Source organism: Parasteatoda tepidariorum, chromosome 8 (genome assembly GCF_982258835.1).
Source record: "Parasteatoda tepidariorum strain Cologne lab strain chromosome 8, Ptep-v5.0, whole genome shotgun sequence".
Classification (NCBI taxonomy): domain Eukaryota; kingdom Metazoa; phylum Arthropoda; class Arachnida; order Araneae; family Theridiidae; genus Parasteatoda; species Parasteatoda tepidariorum.
Genome location: NC_141762.1, coordinates 98,827,099 through 98,847,156, shown reverse-complemented (window position 1 = coordinate 98,847,156; position 20,058 = coordinate 98,827,099). Strand labels below are relative to the sequence as shown.

The 20,058-nt window shown below is 33.6% G+C and overlaps 1 protein-coding gene across 2 annotated transcripts in view; it reads right to left on the bottom strand.

Moving 5' to 3' along the window:
* Positions 1-4,100: 4,100 nt before the first annotated feature.
* Positions 4,101-20,058, bottom strand: part of LOC107437313 (uncharacterized) — a 29,409-nt gene continuing 13,451 nt past the window's right edge. Inside the window, exons 3-7 of one of the 2 annotated variants that reach the window (XR_015435979.1) lie at positions 17,015-18,273; positions 11,450-11,658; positions 10,014-10,196; positions 6,608-7,190; positions 4,101-6,406 (exon numbers count right to left, since the gene is read on the bottom strand). Coding sequence is in view for 1 of the 2 variants with exons in the window: in XM_087169490.1 (XP_087025616.1) it covers positions 7,031-7,190; positions 10,014-10,196; positions 11,450-11,658; positions 17,015-18,273 (1,811 nt within the window). In the remaining variant the exon portion in view is untranslated. Of the gene's footprint in view, positions 7,191-10,013; positions 10,197-11,449; positions 11,659-17,014; positions 18,274-20,058 lie in introns of both variants that reach the window. The other variant, XM_087169490.1, reaches the window with a different exon arrangement.

Genomic DNA, 20,058 nt, shown 5'->3' with positions numbered 1-20,058 from the left:
CATTAAAATCGAAGCAACTTGGATATAATTTAAATGGAAAGTTCGTTAAAAGTTTATAGATAAAAGCAAATCAAAATAAGAGAGGCAAGACAACCCAGAAAAATGTTGAGAAATGACTGATACAAAAAATCAATTAAAACAGATTTAAAAAAGGTCAAGTTATAATAACCTCAAAAGAAAAGATGAACCTGATTGGTGAGTTTTTCGCCGATAAAGATATTTCACCAATCATGTTCCCATCCTTCTGGGCGGATATCCGCATGCGAATGGAAACTTAAGGGTGAGTGTTTCTCAGGACTTTCGACCGTTCTCTTAAAATCTAAACCGATCGAAAAAGGTTTATTTAGAGAACATATTTTTTTGTATCGAATAACTTAATATAGCATATACACTAATTAATTCGCATGTTTGATCTTATTGACCATCAAGTTTCTGCCCGAGAAATCCAATCATTAGATCAAAAGTTATTTAGGGAGTTCTGGTTCTTTTTTTTTCTTTCGCACTGTACATACATTTTATTCATTATATACTGACAAACAAAAGTAATATTCCTTCAATAAATATTCGAAGAATACATTTAATATGATTTAAAAGCCTCCTTTTTTTAATATCCAATAAATAGCATTCTATTATTTGAATTCCTTTCAGGTAGTGATGCAAAAGACCTACTGTTTATGAAAGAAGGGCAAAAAGTCTCGGAATAAACCTGGAATTTTGGAGAACATTGGGAACTTTGAAGATAAACAAATCCGGCCATTTTCTAATTTGAGTTAAGGGATAAATAATAAAATAACCTCAATGTAAATAAACAGTCTTTAAATAACTTAATATAAGTAACATTAATTACCATTGCTCTCAACGCATTCTTTTCGCTCATATTTCCTTCAAATAAACATTCAATTATTAAAAGTCACGTTTAAATTCAATATTTTTTAATTTAATAAATTTCTTTAGAAAAATCATCAAGTTTTATTTATTTGAAAATATTTAAAAATAGATTTGAAAAAGGAGAAGTATAAAAATCTTTGAATACATTTTTACAAATTACTATCTTAAGATATGGTTTTAAATAAATGATGAAAGAAATATGTTTTCTTCTAATTATAAAACATACTACCAGTGCTTCACTTAGTGACACATAACTATAGAAATTAATCAACTCATTAACCATATTGCGCATGCTTCTTCTATATTTTTCTGTATAAATGCTTCTTCCTAAGGTTACCTGCTACTTTCACTAAAATGAAGGCAGTGACTTTAATACCAATTTAAACTATTAGGAATGAACCAATTATTTCAAAATTTACTTCCCAAAAGTCGGCTTTTTCCCGAAAACGAAGTGGGTTTTTCCCTTCCTATGCTACTCTACTTCCAGATGTAGCAATTTTAATGGTCAGCAAATTGTAAGAAACATCGAGGAAAAAAAAGGAGAGTTTGATTCGTATTGGTAAATGTTTTTATTTATTCCTTTTCGAAATATCACCGAAAATGAGAAACACAGTGAAACACACACAAAAGCCGTATAAATGATTCACAAGCAATTGACAGCAATATTAATCTATTAAAATAAAATAATATGAAACTACATAAGCATCTACATTAAAACTTCGATCATAGTCATTTGTGTAGTAAGTGAAAATGGCTTCTAATTTCACCGGGAAAAAAACAATTTTCAGCTATGTTTAATTCTAGACAAAGTATGACGACGATGGAACATTAAATAAAAGGTTTTTAATGCCATCACATTCGTATGGCTCTCTGAAAACAATGTCAGAGCGATTCTCGCATCAGGCAATACACTTTGCTTGTAAAAAGAGTATACTGGAATGACATCAAGGATCTGGTCTTTTGAAAGGTTCGGTAATATTCGACGTCATTTGCACGTAATTTTTATTGGCGAAGTATATCACCAGCTACAAGAAGTGTGTTATTAGGCTACCTTAAAAGACCATGTCTATTAGACCTCCACAACATTTCCAACTTTTGTAGAAAATTTGATACAATGGCTAGGATCTGTTAAACAAAGTTCTGCATAGTTTATAATATACATATATATATATATATATATATATATATATATATATGTGTGTGTGTGTATGTATGTATCCCAGGTAGCAAAATAAGGTTTATTTTAAGTCAGCAAACCTTTTAATTTAAACCTAAAAAGGTTTGTTATGCGGTTTACGTGTAAACCTTCTACCATTAAAACGAGATCTGAGATAATCTGTTCTATTCTACGCACATTACCCTAATCCAAAACCCTGGAAAACAACCTCTTCCATATAAAAAACCTAAATCGAGGTTGACTTTGGGTTTTCAAGCGTGAAAAAATCCTTTAATGAAGCTAGTTTCAAGGTGAAAATAATCTTAAATCTAGGTAATTATAAGGTTTCTTTTCGCAACGACTTGTATGCTCAGCTGAAATCCACCTTGTCTTGAAATTTTAATGGACACTGCAATTTTAACCTATCGCTAGTGGGACGTCAGCTAAAATGTCATTATGGACCTAAGTGACCATTTCACTGAGGACTGAGTGACAATACTTTTTAAAAAAGCTTTAAAAAATAATTTTTTATTCTTTTAGGATGAATAGTTTGAAACTGCAATATTTTTGTTTTATTGATAAAAGGTTTTTAGTACAAGCATTTTTGTATCAATAAAGAGAAAATTCCGACACAAGGTTGCATGTTTTCTGGGATATATATATATATATATATATATATATATATACACACAAATACCTAAATACTAGACGTGTAACAAATTTAATTAAAGTTGGAAATGGGAAGAGGATGATGAGTTTACAAATTATATTCGGAGTAACACATAAATACACCAAACAAATACGTGTGAACAGTTTATGAATATTATAATAACACTGATATCAATTAATTTTATTGATAAATGCAGAAAACAGTTGAAATAGAATTTCTGCAAATACCCATGGCAGTATATATGTAGGAAGACACGAAAATCAAACGTAACGTAACTTTTCTTAACGATATCAAACAACGATTACAACTGTGCGGGTGGCAATTATCCGTTAACTTTTTCATAAAATTTCACAACTTCAACAGTTTCTGAAACACTCCTCAAAATATTTTCATAAACTCTGTTTACGCATCAATGTAACCAACATTTGTATACAGAAGTATTAAAATTGTTATTATTTGCTTTTCATCGTTTGATTAGATAAGTCGCCGTTAATGCTATTATCTATTTAAAATAATTGTGTGATATGCTTTCTTCCTTCCCCCCTCCCACTAACTCAACAATGCATTTTCCTAATTTGTTCCCCATTAACTATCTAATCTGAAATTTTCTGTTATCCACAATAATGTCTGATATGATATTCCTTGTAGTCCGACAATAATAAAGAGCAAACAATAGAGAGATAAAATGTTACACATAATATTCGCGATCGCAACACTGGAATACGCCATCTGGCAAAAAGAACGGTTCCATGTCTTAAGCCTCCCCCCTTTCCTCTTCTCAGCTGAATAGGAATATTTTCTCCTTTCTTAATAATTTTCGTATTTAATTGTCGAAAATAATTTTTTTTAAAATTTCCATGATGTTTTATTTTAGAACTATGTTCAATGTACTTTTCAGTTCCATATCATTTCATAACTTAAAAAATTTTAATCTATTATAAAATCAAGACAGAAACTAACGTGCTTCCTTCTCCTATGACTCTCCACACTCTAATGGTGAAAACATGCGAACTGTTGCCATAGGTAGAGAGTTCTGCTCTACGCCATCTGTAGCCCATTTCGATCGCCATTTCTCAGTCCCCAAAATATTTTTCGGATAATTATCGGCTTCAAAATAATTATTTCAAATAATTATCGGATTCAAATAACTAAATTTCAAAATAATTATCGGCTATGCTTTTTCCTGTCCAAATAATTTTCTTTTTTTGTCTCCTAATAATGTTCGATAAGATTTTATCTGTTGTCCAAGAATAATAAAAAAGCATCCAACTGAGAGAGAAATCGCAGTAAATAGTGTTCTTGGTCCCAAAATTAATTGTCCGATATGCTTTTCTCGTTTGTTTTACTCTCAATTTCTCATGTACTTTTTTTCTGCTTTTCGCTCTCTTTCATGCTTTGTTCTGCTTATTTTCTCCGTTGTTTCACTCAAAACTATCTAGTAGGAATAGTTAAATTGTAGTGTTGTTAAAAAGGGAATGGACTTACACACGAAAATATTAGTTTGCTGCAGTGGACAATTATTTTGGAAGAGTTATAACGTATAGGCGAAGATACATTGTAGGCAAAGAGGCAATTTACTAGAGGTCACTTCTACCGGAGTCTAAAGTTAATTTGCATCTTTTCATTCATGTGTACGCTCTTAAAAATTCTTTCCGTGTTGTTTAAAATGCCTTAAACTTTGACACGGATTAAAAGAAACAGGAGCTTTGTTAGAGAATAATATGCAAATAATTATGCTATCAAAATGAACATGGTTATTAGTTTGATTTAACATGTGACATAACGTGGGTTAGGGCATAATTATTCTTAATGGAAACATATTAATGCTAAGACAAATGTTAAATGTGAATTTCAAATTTCTACAAAGGAATTGACTATTGGCATAATGATACAAGAGCCAGGAACGGCGACATTGAGCTAGAGTAAAAATTAAAAAAACAGGAACGGAGAGCTTTTACAATGGTACACAATGGTTCTTACAATGATAAACGTAACGAAGTCAAATGGTTCTAGAAGCTATGTTATGTGCACAAAAATATATAGAACGTGGAAACTCTTCATTCTTACACACACGATTCATACTGACTTCTGACTGGAACTCGTTTAGGGAATCTCAAGGTCACTCAGCATGTATTTATCGAAAAAATATAACCCCCTGGCGGTGGTAATTAAAAATTTTTTTAAACTTAAATAACAGGTATATTAAAAAAAAATAAAACAAGTAATATTAAAAAAAAGTTTTAAAGTCAATTCCTACTTAGGTCAACAAATAAAATTTTTATTTCAGTTACTTATTATTAAATAATTATAATTTTTCCTCCCATATAAAACTAAAATTAATTAATAAAATTTAATTAATGCATTGATATTTGAAAAAACTGTATTAACATTAAGTGATATCCACTTCAAGTTAAAAAAAAAGTATTTGAACTTGAGTGAATGAATAAAAAGTATTTTATTAACGATTGAAAATTAAAACAAGATATATAGGGAGAGTGTGAACTAATAGTAGGGATTGAAGAAGAGGTAAAAATAGCACATATTTTATAAATAATAAGACCAGGACAGCTTTTAAAAGTAAGCATCTGAATTTAACACGTTGCCGCTTGCATTTATTTGATGATCATGCTCAGTAACACATTTTTGTTTCGAATGTTTATGACTTTCATATGTAATTGAGCGTCAGTCGCGTGTTTAGAAGTGAAAATTATCACATTTTGTTCATGAAAACTTTCGACTACTGTAAACGTCTTTTACTTGTCACGACATTTTCTTTTTCCAAAGAAAATGGCGGAATCATTTTTTTTCGATGTTTCAATGAATGATTAACAAATAAATGCAATTGTACACTTCGCACTATTGATGTTCCTTTTTTTTATTAATTAAAAACTGTGAAGAACTGCTATAGTCATCATTTGCCAGCACATCATCAAAAATAGGACGAATATATCCGTCATTTGCAGCAATGTGTTAAATTTGTTTGAATGTGTTTCAAACTAATGAACGTAGAGAAGTTTTAAATTTTTTGGTCTACTTTTTTTAGGCGCAATTGATAGGTATTTATTACTAGAGAGAATCAAAAATAAACTTTAAGTGCAGATTTTGAATAAATAACGTGAAGAACTAAATACAAAATCTGACTAAAATAGAAATTAAAGCTACGGGGAACCAAAAATTTATATCAAAATTAAGAAATAGAAATTTAGAGTTACAAATAATCCAACTGAAACTTATTTCTCTGACCATATTAAGAAAATAGGGAGAAAAGAACATAAGAATCAGAACAAAATTTAGAACAGACTTTGAGCATAATCGAAATAAATCGTAAAATTAAATGCAGAATCTGACTAAAATAGAAACAAGAGCTACAGGAAACTAGAAAATTATATCAAAATGAAGAAATTGAAATTTAGAGTTACAAATAATCCAACTTAAATTGTATTTCTTTGACCATATAAAAAATAGAAAAACGCAAGAATCAGAACAAATTTTAGAACATATTTTGAGTGCAATCAAAATAAAACGAAATATTAAATACTAAATCTGGCTAAAATAAAAACAAAAGCTTCAGGGAACGAGTACATCAAATGAAAGAATAGAAATTAAGAAACTACAAATAATCCAAGTAAAACTTATTTGGTCCACCAATAATAATAATAAAGAAAAAAAAAACTTTAGAAAAAATTCTAGAACTAGAGCAAATTTTAGAGCAGACTGAGTAAATAAATCGAAAAATTAAATATACGAAAATGATTATTTAATTTAAATATTCTACAAAATTAAAAATTCTAAAAATAAAGGAGTAGAAATTAAGAACTACAAATAATCCAAGTAAAACCTATTTGGTCCATCAGTAATAATAATTAAAAAAACTTTAGAAAAATTTTTAGAACAGACTGAGTAAATAAATCGAAAAATTAAATACAGAATCCGACGAAAATAAAAATAAAAGCCACTGTAAACTAGAATATGAAAACGAAAAATTATAAATTAAGATCTATAAAGGATCCAACGGAAAGCTATTAGTTCGACCACGTGTTCCTTATACGCTATTTAATTTTTGTAAAAGGATAAACGAAACAATTCGTCTTCTCATATTGCAATCACACCATTTGCACCAACTCCTGGCATTCGATTCAAATAGTTGTTTTGACATTCGCTCTGTGATTTTTCTCCATTGTCGAATGGCAACAATCATCACGTAAGGAGTTTTTTTTGTTTGTTTGAGGGGAGGGGGATAACTGTTTTTGTTTCATTGAATTAAGACTCCAGTGCTATAATGGAAGACTAGAGATGGTCTCGCATTGAGAGAGACTTCATGGGTCTCGCAGGTCTTCAAAGTTCAGGGGTCTGATCTTCATTTCACTTGACTTCAAGGAGTAGTCACCCTTCCATCTCTCCCAAATGATGCCCAGGAAATAACCATTTTCTGTCGGATCTGTGTGATAGGGTCCATTCAAATTGGCTTCAAAGCATCTGAAAAGAAAAGGAAACAAACATGTTCAGAGAGAATAAGGATGTAATTTTGGTTTTATTTTATGACTGTCGTTGAACAGCTGACCGAATTTTCAGTTTACGGCTACTATTCAACTCCGTAGCCTTGTAATTTTGAACCCAATCCAGAAGACAAGGGAACTTCTAGATCAAATATTGGCAGAAATTTGCCTTCGTGGAGTACTTTTTGATGGGACTAACCCGCATTTGCGTAACATGGAGAGGAAAACCACGAAAACCTACCATGATTAGCCTGACGACAAGGGGACTCTAACCCATGATCCGACTACCAATGAAGATATTTTACGTAGGTACTGTGGTCGGTGCGAGCCGGATACGGAATTCGAATAAACCAGCTTTCGCCGGGATTCGAACCATCTCATTGGGAGGCTAGCGCTCTATCCCCTGAGCCATCACTGCTCAAAGGTTGTAGTTTAAAACGAAAATCAATTTTCAAAAATTTAAAAAAAAACTATTACTTTAGGTCGGTAGGTACTTCATTTACGCCTCACTAGAGCTGCCCAATGAGCAATTGGCGACGGTCAAGGAAGCATCCCTGAAGAGGATCAAAAGACATGCCATCGTGATTTTGATCCTCTGCAGAGGGGATGGCTCTCCTGCTTTGGTAGCCCGACGACCTGTGCATGAAGTCGAGCACTTGACAATACTTTTTAAAAAAAGCTTTAAAAAATAATTTTTTATCCTTTTAGAATAAAAGGTTTGAAACTGCAACGTTTTATTTTTTAATTGAAAAAAAGGTTTCTAGTACAAATATTTTTGTGACACTAAAAAGAAAATTCTGACAAAAGGTTGCCGCAAGGTTATATGCTTTCTGGGCAGTAGTTTCACTAACTGTAGCGCGCTACTTCCAACTACTAGTTTTGATAAATTAAATGATAAATTCCCTCAAAACTCTCAAGGCATTATAAGACTGTGTAATATACGAGTAAGCTTTGACCTATTATGTTTTACTCTAGTTATAGAGCCTATCTATACTCCGTTTTTGTGTTACATATATTCTACTAGTTGATACTGAAACGATGATTCCGTTCATATATTTGCCGTATTTGAATTATCAGTTCATTTAAAACGGTTGATTCAAATTAAATCTACCTTTAATCTATCTGACAATTTCGAACTTCGAATGGAATTAAATTAAATCATTTATTCAAATCAGTTAATTACAATTCATTAAAAATAATTCCAAACCTGTTGATTTGAATGAGTGGATTTGAGTAGTGATCCAAATCATATTATATATATATGCATACACATTATATATATACATACATTATACACATATACATAATATATATACATACGTTATATACATAATATATATATATACATAATACACATATACATAATATATATATTTGATTTTATAATTTAACTGTAACTTTGACGTAACCGCAGTTTCTAAGTAAGCAGAAGTTGAATGATCGCCTACGAGTTAAGAGGATGAAATGAGCTGTTCCTTTTTCAAAATATTAATGTGTCGTTTAATCTTGTTTGTAACGTTTTTGTTTGAATATTAAATGTTTTCAAAAAAATGGACAGGAGTTAATTCCTTCAATGGCAGACCTTGTTTATTTTTAATAATGACTTCTTTTATTCAAGAGTAGCCAACTTTTGAAAAGTAGTCCATCTTCCCTCGGCTTAACTTGAAGAATCAACACAGAAAAATACAGGTAAGGTAAGTTTACCTTTACCTCTAACTAAGAAGTGAAATAAGTACAGTAAAACCCCGTTATAGTGAACGTGATTTATAGCGAACTCCCGGATATAGTGAACGAAATGTTCGCTCCCGTGCCTCGCTATACATATATAATATTATTTTTGGTGGATATAGCGAACCAAAAGAAGAGAGGATATTATGAACTTTTTTCTATCTCCAACTGATTTTTTTTCTACATTTTTTGGTAATTTTGAAATTTCTACATAAAATACATACGAGTATATCGATTTTTAAAACCATCTATTGACTGGAATGTAGCCTTCATTTTTTCTTGTTTGCTTTTTCTATCTCAGTTCCACATCCCTAAATAAAAACCAACCCTAATTTTCTTTTTGTACGTAAAACGTAGAGTAATTAAAAATAAAAGTTAACACATTTTTTTTGTGGCTAAGCATTGTTTCTTTTAATTATTTTTGTATTTCCTTTTATGGGTCATTTATTTAAATAATGCGTAATAAAAGGGAGCAGTTCGGAAAAATTAGTTAAAATTATTTGCAGTACGGATAGTTAACTCCCGGCTACAGTGAACCGAAATTTCGGTTCCTTGAAGGTTCACTATAGCGCGGTTTGATTGTATTTTTAAATTTATTGAGTTTTTCAATTTTACATGTTTTGTGACTGATCTTCACTCAATTGACCCGAACCCGCTGATTTTAGTTGATCAGAATCTCTTCAATATGATTTTAGGTTTAAGTCATTAAAATGAACTGACTAGATTAGCTATGTGAATGACTATAGTTTATCTAAAGAAAGAACTCCCCATGGCATTCGTCTGGACCCATGGCTGTGACTATGGTAATGAGGTATAACTTATTCAAGTAGGGGTGTGGGGTCATTTTTTAGGACAGGTTTTTTCTCATGTCGGCGAGAGAAAGGGAATCTTTTTCTTCCGTCTACTGTGTTAGCCCTACAATGAAAAGAAGCTACCCTCTCTGAAATGCGCTGTTCTTGTTTCCATAGTAGCTGACAACCCCAGACTTCGTAGAGAGAGGAGTTCTTACCGTAGACAAACTGTATGTTGATTTGTTTTGACAATTTGTAAAAGGTATTTTGACAATATAATTTACCGGTAATACCACCATCCTCCCTTGAAAGTGTCGGCGCAGTTACAGCAGGATGCCACTTCATCGTTATCCCTGTCATATGTGGAAAACATTTTGTTGTCATGAAGACTTAAGGAATCTGTTGCGTTGCCTTGGTAACCGCTGACGTAGAGGCGATACTGTTTGTTTTCCTCTTCTACTCTGAATCTAGAAAAGAAATAGAATAGAAATAAGTCTAAAAAGGGCAAGAAAAGACATGTTACTAAGAAGCACAAAACATGCATTGCGAAATAAACGAAAAATCGCAATATCGGATACATTTTTTTTGTTACAGCGAGGTTGTTGTTATCAGCGAGTGTGCACATTTAATGTTTAAAATAACAATAGACGTGCAATAGATATTGACATCATTGATAACACTGAATATTGATTTCAATAGCAAGCTTTCAAGATGGAAAATATATGGTCGATAAATGGGGTGAATAAAAGACACATGATTTCAATACATGCATGATTTCAATGGATATGATTTCAAGATGGAAAATATATAGTATGTAATTTGGGTGAACAAAAGACACATGATTTCAATTATAAGCTTTCAAAACGGAAAATATATGGTAGATACATGTGGTGAATAAAAGACGCATGATTTCAATAGATATGATTTCAATAATAAGCTTTCAAGATAGAAAATATATGGTAAATACATGGAATAAATAAAAGACACATGATTTCAATAGATGTGATTTAAATAGATATGATTTCAATAATAAGCTTTCAAGATGGAAAACATATGATAAATACATGTGGTGAATAAAAGACATATGATTTCAATAGATATGATTTCAAGATGGAAAATATATGGTAGACATATGTGGTGAATAAAAGACACGTGATTTAGATAGACATATGATATCAATAATAAGTTTTCAAGATGGAAAATATGTGATAGATATAAGTGGCGAATAAAAGACACGTGATTTCAATAGACATGATTTCAGAATGGAAAATATATGGTGGATACTTGTGGTAAATAAAAGACACATGGTTTCAATAATAAGCTTTCAAGATGGAAAATATATGGTAGATACATGTGGTGAGTATATGGTTAGTATGAGAATATATGGTAGATTCATGATATGAAAGACACATGATTGCTTTGCTAAAAAGGACAGAATAATTTTTGTTTTGTAACGTGGAAGATTATTTTACCGGTGGTCACCATGACTTGGAGAGGAAATAAAGCGTGCTTTTAACCTCCCTGTATTCATACTAGAAACAAATAAGAATGTCTCACATTTTGTTCACGACCTTAAACAGCAGAATCTGCAGTATCTGCAATGATACAGTATCTGTTGCAGGTATCTTCAAATATGAAATATTCTGCAATAGATACTGTATCATTAGAATGAATGTGCAAAAAAAAAAAAAAAAAAAAAAAAAAAAAAAACGGAATTCACCTGTTGTATTCGGCGAAGGCTGTGCTCTCGTCGAAATCCATGAGCTCCACCCTCAGTTTCACTTCCTCCTGTGTAGAGAGGAGATGAATCTTTTCATTTCCAATCCAAAATTCTCGCTGGGGATCGCCAAATCCATGTTTGTACACTTCCCAGCTCTGAGTAAAATTTTGGCGGAACTCATCGCCGTAATCTCCCCTCCTCTGGAGAACCTAAATATTTACACAGAGTTGCTTTAAACTATAAATAGTTCTAACTTAACTCACTATATAGTTATCACTATATACAGCCCCTTGCCATATTATTAGACGCACTATATCTTAATTATCAGGAGATACTATACAGCTTTATTGTTTTTACGCCGGTTTGCAATTGTTTACATTCGTGTATCAATTGGTTAAATTAGACGATATATAATTTAAATTGGACATTTGGAGTTTATATGCAATACTCTTATATTTAAACATAAATGTAATGAGTCCTTATAGAAGAGATTTCTTATATACTTCCAATTTGTATTTATTTGTACGTATTGCATTACAATTTTAATTAATACGTGAAATAAACAAGTGCAAACCGGTTTCATCAGCGTAAAAATAATAAAGCCGCACCTGATAATTAAGATTTTACCTAGAATCTTACAGTGCGTATAATAATTTGGCCAGGAAATGTAGTTCTTACTTTACACAAAGACAGGCACTAAACCAGGATCATAAAATAATTATGCATAGAAGTTTCCAGTGTACACAGAAAGAAAAAATGCATCACGGTTACAATAAAGTACAAAAACAAATAATAAATCTAGGTTTAGTAAAAGACGTAGAGGAGCAAGAATTATATTTCAACAAATTTGATGAGCGATACGGCGCTGTTTAAAATTAACTTCACGTTAATTAACATTTCAACTTATGCGGAGAAACTTAGTTCAGTTTTAACTCGCCATTATGCTTATAAACGATCAGCTGGGGGCCCGGGATAGCCTGGTTGGTAGGGCGCTGGACACATGTCCAAGAGTTCGTGGGTTCGATCCCAGCCGACCGAAGACTCCCCGTGTAGTAAATGGTGACTGGTGCACGTTAAATCTGTCAAGTTGCAAAGTTCTCCATGTTCCCATAACAAATCAATACCTCTGCGGGTACTCATCCAGGAGTTTCCTTGTCTTCCGGATTGGTTCAAAAATACAAGGCTACGGAGTTGAACATTAGCAGTCGTAAACCCAAAATTGGGTTTACGACTGCTAATGTTTTCAAGAATTTTTCAAGAATCAAATTTAAAAAAAAAACGATCAGCTGGGAGCCGCGATGGCTCAGGGGATAGAGCATTCGCCTTCCAATGAGGCGAACCGGGTTCGCAATCGAATACGAATTCCGCATCCGGCTTGCACCGACCGTAGTGCTGATGTGAATTATTCTCAGTGGTAGACGGATCATGGGCTAGAGTACCTTTGTCGTTAAGCTAACCGTAGGAGGCTCTCGTTTTCTTCATCTCCTAGTGACGGAAATGCGGGTTAGCTCCATCAAAATGTACTCGACGAAGGCTAATTTCTCCCAATATTCGATCCAGGAGTTCCCTTGTCTTCTGGATTGGGTTCAAAATTACAAGGCTACGGAGTTAAACTTTAGAAGATCGAAAATACGAAATGTGAATCATTTTTGGAATAGGGTGATACTGACTTTGGTTTTGAAGGTTAAAATTTGTTTTGGATGTATCTTATATGTGCCTTAAATATTCTTTTACGTTTTACGAATGCACTAAAGAACAATTTTAACTAAATCAGTTATAATTCTACTAGTTTGGATCCAGACCACTTTGCTGACAGCAGAGCCAAGCCCTTGCGACGGTTGAGTTCGGTACTTTTAACTGAATGAATCTTGCGAGAATCCTATCGAGAAACCAAAGAATATAGATAGGGGAAAAAGTCTATAGTTTGTCTAAAGTAAGAACTCCCCTAGTCATTCGTCTGGACCCGTGGCGGTGACTATTGTAACGAGGTATAACTATTTCAAGTAGGGGGATAGGGTCACTGTTTAGGGCAGGTTTTGACTCGGATCGCTCAGAGGAAGGGAATCTTTTTCTTTGGTCTATTGTGTTAGCCTTAGAGTAAGGAGAAGCTACCCTCTCTGGAAAGCGCTATTCTTGTTTCCATAGCAGCAGATGACCTCAGGGAGTTCATACTCTAGACAAACTGTAGCTTTCATTGACGTTGTGTAAACCAGTCCCTCAAGGTTAAACCCGGTTCCTGTCTATAAAGGAAAAAGCAACATTTAGGGGCGCAACAACAGAGGTTCTTGAAACAGGTTTGCACCCTCCTCTCCTCTTAACCAATACTGAGATTGGGAAAGCGTTGGGGTGATGAAGAAAAGTTTTCCTTTTCTTTATTGGCGATCGAAACGGGCTACAGGTGGCTTAGAGCAGAATTTTCTACTTATGGCAACACTTCGCATTCTTTCACAATTAGCGTGTGGAGAGTCATGGCAAAAGGAAGTACGTTAGTTTCTGCCTTGATTTTCAAATTGATTAAAGTCTTTTAAGTTAGGAAACTATATGGAATGGAAAACTGCATCATAGTTCTAAAAAAAGCGTCATAGAAATTTCACAAAAATATTTTTAACAATTAAATACGAAAAATATTAAGAAAAGGAAAAATATCGTAGTACATTCCTATACAACTGAAAAGAGGAGGAGAGGATGACATGGATTCTGTCTTCTCGCCAGGTGGCGTATTCGAGCGGTGCGATCGCCTATCGTTGGTTTGTTCCGTATTTTTACAATATTGATAAACAGTACTGTACTTTTAAAGATATTTCTTTGAGAACACATTTATATCATCTAATGCAGTTTGACATAAGAAAAAAAATGGCGCTTGGTGAGAAGTAGCGTACAGAGTAGTCTAACAACCGGTTCACGGATGACGTACCTCATGACTATCACTTTGCTTCTTATGCGCATGCGCAGGATCTTAGTTCAAATAACGCTCTTCTAAATCTGAATTTTCTTCTCACCCTGTAAGTTTTTTTTCTTTTATAGCGTAACGAACCGAGCAGTTCCCCGCAATAGTATCGTATTCGAAGAGCTGTACTTATTCTCCTTCTATATTCTTTGCGAGAAACTCTGGGTTGGTTTGAGGAGTACGTCGCTTTGTTTACGTCACTCTAGAGCAGCAGAATGGACTACCCAAGTCAAAATCTTTGATGGTTCCATCAAACCATTTTGATGGTTTATGTTGTTTTCAGTGCGATTCATGAGGGTCCAACATCATTTGATTGTCACCATCATCCAACATTTTCCTTTATGCGTTCCTGGTTTTTTTCGATATACCAGTAAACTTCCATCATTCCATGATGGAAAATGCTGCTTTAATACTATGATGGTTAACCATCAAGAGAAGTTTGATTCTCATTGACCAACAATCCATGGCGATCCGTGATGGTCCATGATGATGTATAATGGGAATTCTTGTTGGTTCGCAGGAATATACGACCAAAACAATTTTTTTTAAGTCGGGCCATCAAAAATCAGTCCGACTTTTTTTTTACATTGGGATGATGGTGGTTCATGATCGCTCCAACATTTGATTTCTAAGAAACTATGATGGAAATTTCAGATGATTTAACATGAACAAACCATCAAAATAAGTTGCTATTCTTATGTTAGACCAATATAAATCAGTCCGAATTCCTACATTGGGATGAGGGTTGCTTATGTTAGTTACCATCAAAAATATAATGGTTGATGATGGAATTCTTGATGGTTACCATCAAGATTATGTTGGTCCATCAATTTGACTTAGGTATAGCATTTTGATATCGAACACTTTCTGGGAAGTATCCCTGAAGATAAGACCTGCTTTCACAACTTTGATCTCCTGCTTTGATAGCTCGACTACCAGTGAGCTAAGTTATTTACAGTAGAACAAGTATTATAAAGAGGTCCGCGCATCCCTGCTGCTTTCGCATTCTGATCAAGGTGATCCGTTTATTGACCATTGCCAGTGATGCTTGATTTTGGTGATATGCAGTTCTACGATTCGGAACCTGGGTCGATTTGAAGGGCTGCAACAATCCTCCAAAATTGGAAGAGGGACTTGTGTGTCTTTTCCAAATTGAGTGGAAGAAAATATCATTAAGCTACATAACAAGGACTTGTGGAAAACTAAATCCGGTTAATTGGGTCCTTGCACTTCATGAAGAAGAAAACCTCCCATGCATAAACATGTGACCTATGGCGTCAGCGCCAACTAATCTTTATCAGCAAAATGGCGTATTCTATAATGGCGTAATGCTTTCAACGATTACCTACGTTTTGAATTAACACTCAATTTTTTTTTAAAGTTAAATCTCACAATAACACGAAACGATTTTTAAACTGAAATGAATAGATTAGACATATAATTCCATAACAAACTATACAATCTGTTATTAGTTACTTATTTATTTTGGTTACTTATGTTGGTTAAGATCAAAAATATTAAATATTCACGATGGAATTATTGATGGTTACGATCAAGATTATGTTGGTCCATCAATGGTAAACCATCAAAAATTTTGACTTGTAGGCCCATTTTAGTTTTGATACACGAATCCTTTGCTTATGATGAATCATATAGTATTATCTAAAGGTCAGAAAAATGTTGCACAGTTTACTCTTTTCACCCTCTTTTTAACACTATACATACCATAACCGGTCAAATGACCGTTTAAGAACTTTTGCATAGAAAATGCGCCTATCTTACCGTTTTTGCATATCTGACTTTATGACTTTTTCAAACAATTATATACAGTTAATATTCTATTATTATTTTTTTCTGTATATTGTTTGCTTCGAATAATACTTGTCGTATACCTATTCCTACCACAACCGGTCATTTGACCGGGAGAACAATTTTGCGTGTTCTATGTATTGCATTCGATGAGTTGCACTTTTCTGCAAAGACGGTTGCGTAGTTAGTTCCATTAGAATAACTGTGAATTCAAATTTCAAGAAAGCACTTAAAATTTTAGATTGGCATTTTTGTGTCAGAAAAAGTGGCAAAAACTAAATGCTTTGGTAAGTAACTTATATTTTATTTGGATAGCTTTACTTCATTTCTAACTTAACTGTTAGTTTTTATCCTGAAAAATGTCGAAACAATCAAGACAGCACAAGTTCTTAGAAGAAATGATATTTAATAAGAATAATTATAATTCTTATAGTTATAAGAATTATAGAAATAATAATAATTCGAGGAAATATATTTGCGGAAAATGTACAGTGGAAACTGTACATTTACATATACTGTACAATGTACAGTATATGTAAAAAATGAGTTGAGCAATGAATTAAAAATTCTTATTCCTTGTGTTTGTGATACATAAAAATTGGCAATATACAATTTTGTATAATTATGTATAATAAAGTTTTTTTTAAGTTTATTTCCTTCCTAACATGCATATTACACACATTCAATCAAGAAACGTAAAGTCCTGTCATTTGACCCGCTATAGTAGAAATAGCTATATATTAAGGGTTAGTATGTTAAGTGATAAATTGTTTTTTTTTCTTGCTATAGCATTTAGATTTTCCACTTACCGTCCATCCGCCTCCATCTGTTTCAAGGTCACAATAAGCAATGAACTGATCAGTGGCTCCTTTTGGTTTCAGCGTGTATATTCCATTTCTCGTGATCCCCTGCATTTGAATATCCGCACAGTTAGTACCCACGTAACCATCAGCTCCAGGTCCTTCGATATAAGCCTCCGTGACACCCGGCACAAAGACGGTATTGCTTCCTTTGATGTTACTCCTCACGCGTTCCATTTCGGACAATATCTTGTTCGTAGTACTCTGCACCGAAATCTGCCTCGTCTCTATCTGCTCCAGCTTCTCCGCGAACTTTTTGGTCTCGTTCTGGACACCCAGAATCTGTTTCGAACACGCCTCACCCCCATCTTTCGTTTTACCGGTCCATTCCTTCAGTTTGGACAGAGTGGAGTTGTGATGACGCTCGTTCGACACTTCGATCGTCTGACTGAGAGATTCGATTTTTTCGCCAACCTTGTTGATGGGCTCTATCATCTTGCGCCAAAGTTTGCGAAAAATTCTCCCGGGGCTCTCCTCGCTTTTGCCCACCGTTCTCTGTTCCTGGTGGGTGTCGCTGGAGTAAGCGATGTCGTGGGCTGTCAGTTTCTGATTCTTGCAACTACACTCCTCGATCGCACCGTGGAGCTGGACGTTGAAGCTTTGCAACTTCGTCTGGACCGAAGACTGCAGAGTGTCCGACATTCCTTTCAATTTCGAATCGATCATCCTTCCCAGGCTTCTCTCGACGTCACCGGATGCGCATTTCTTGACGATATTATCCATGGGTTGGCGCAGGAAGGATTGTAGAACATCCTTTAACGAATCGCGATCGCATTCGAGGCATTCGGAGAGCATGGCCATCGACGCAGTCAAGGAATCGATCTTTTTCGTGATGAAGAATTTTAAATCACTCGTGGGGCAAACGTTCGATATTCGCTCGACTCTAGTCTGTAGGTCGTCTATTTTTCTGTTCATGCCGCCGAATATTTGAAAGAGAGCCTGAACATTTTCAGACAGTTTGTCCAGTCTGTCTATTTCGACCTCGTTTTTCTTTTCTAAGAAAGTCAGTTGCTTTCTGTTGATGTCCTCTAAACTACGAGACATCCTCTGGAGGACTTCTTTCCTGGCGTCATTGTCCTGGTGGATTTCACTTAAGAGTTGGCTCTTTCGGTTGATGTCGGTCACTTTGTGTACTAGGGTATTGATTGACGTCTCGAAACTATTTAACTTTTTTCCGATATCTGGCAGTGATAAGGAGTTCAATTTTCCTAAATAGGGAAAAAGAATACACTCATTATATGAGAAGTTGGACTACAGTACCTGGCCATATAATTAGACGCACTATAGTAAAACTATAATTATGAGGTGATAACTATACAGCTGTATTGTTTTTACTCGGATGAAACCGGTTTGCACTTGTTTACGCTCCTGTATCAGTTGGTCAACATTGTAATGCAATACGTTAAAAATAAATACAAATAGAAAGTATATAAAAAAAATCTCCTGAATAAAAACCCATTACGTGTATGTTTAAATACAAAAGTACTGCCTATAAAGTCGTTCAAAACATGCAATTATTAAAAAACTGCAGTGCGTCTAATATTTTGATCTAATTATTATAATAGACTAATATAGTACCTAGTTTAATAAATAGTCTATATTTAAATAATATATCGTCTAATTAATCCAAACGTCAAATTTAAATTATATATAATCTAACTAAACCCATTGATAGACGAAAGTAAACAAGTGCAAACCGGTTTCAGTCACATTAAAACAATAAAGCTGTATAGTATCACCAGATAATTAAGATTTTATATAGTGCGTCTGATAATTTGGCCAGCGACTGTATAAATTACTTACTAATTAATGAGAAATTGGACATTTAAATTTAGTTTAAGTATAATGCAGTTGAACCTCACAAAAGCGAAACCGCTTAACGTGAAATATCACTTTACATGAAACACATGTTTGGAGTCAGCAATTGTTGTATTTTACATGTTTAACATGAAGTTTTCAAGCTGATTAGCGCTTAAAAGGAAAATAAACTGGATAGAGCATAGATAATACATAATTAGGTACGGTATGTTATAATATCTATAATACCTCGCCTTGTTATTGTATTATTGTAATAAATGTCGAATCTCATTCATTCATTTTGAGGAATCATATTTTCTTCCTGTTCAGATGTAAATATATAAAATAATTAGCTTTAAAGCCTATTTTAATTTGTTTGGTTCAAAATAGAATTGCTTGCATACATTAATGTAGTACATAACGTGTGTTAATAGTACGTAATAAATTGCTTTTATGATGCATCGGATGAAACGAAATTCGGTTGAACATGAAATAATTATGATAGTCCCGCCGATTTCGCTATAACGGGGTTCGACAGTACAAGGTGTAAATCTCTCATATAACAACAAGTTTGAACGTTATGAGGATTATAGAGGCATCATAATTTCTAGGATTAAGTGTTACAATTTACCGCTTTTAAAAAATGGCTCTGCTGTTATGAATGTTTCATAGTGACAGCTGAAAGAAAACACAAATAATTAAGATCAAAAGGATAAAACTTCTTTGAAAAAAACGCGCTAAGAAGCAGCAGAAATTTCAGAAAAAAATATCAATACAAAACAAATGAAATAAAATAAAAATATGACCACCGAAGCCGACGGCTTCAGGGGGTACCGGCCCCGGTAGCCATTAAAAACAAAACCATTTCTATTTGAGGGAGAAGCAAAAGCTTAAAATATCTCCCTCAGTACCCCGATGGTTTTGTATAGAGGTCCAGGAAAAACAAGATACATTCAAAAGAATAAACAAATTACGAAAAGAAAATCAATAAAAATCACCAGAAAATTAAAAACTCACAGTCACAGGTCAAGACAAGTGACAGCTGGTTTCAGTGGTTTCAGAGAGGTTAAACATCTGTCAATAATATTCAGTTTATATCGCTTTGAGTTTCATACAAAAACCTTGTTTTTTACTTTGTTGAATATGTCAAATTTTGCGGTAATGAAGCACCATTTGCGGGAGGTTTTATGTTTCTG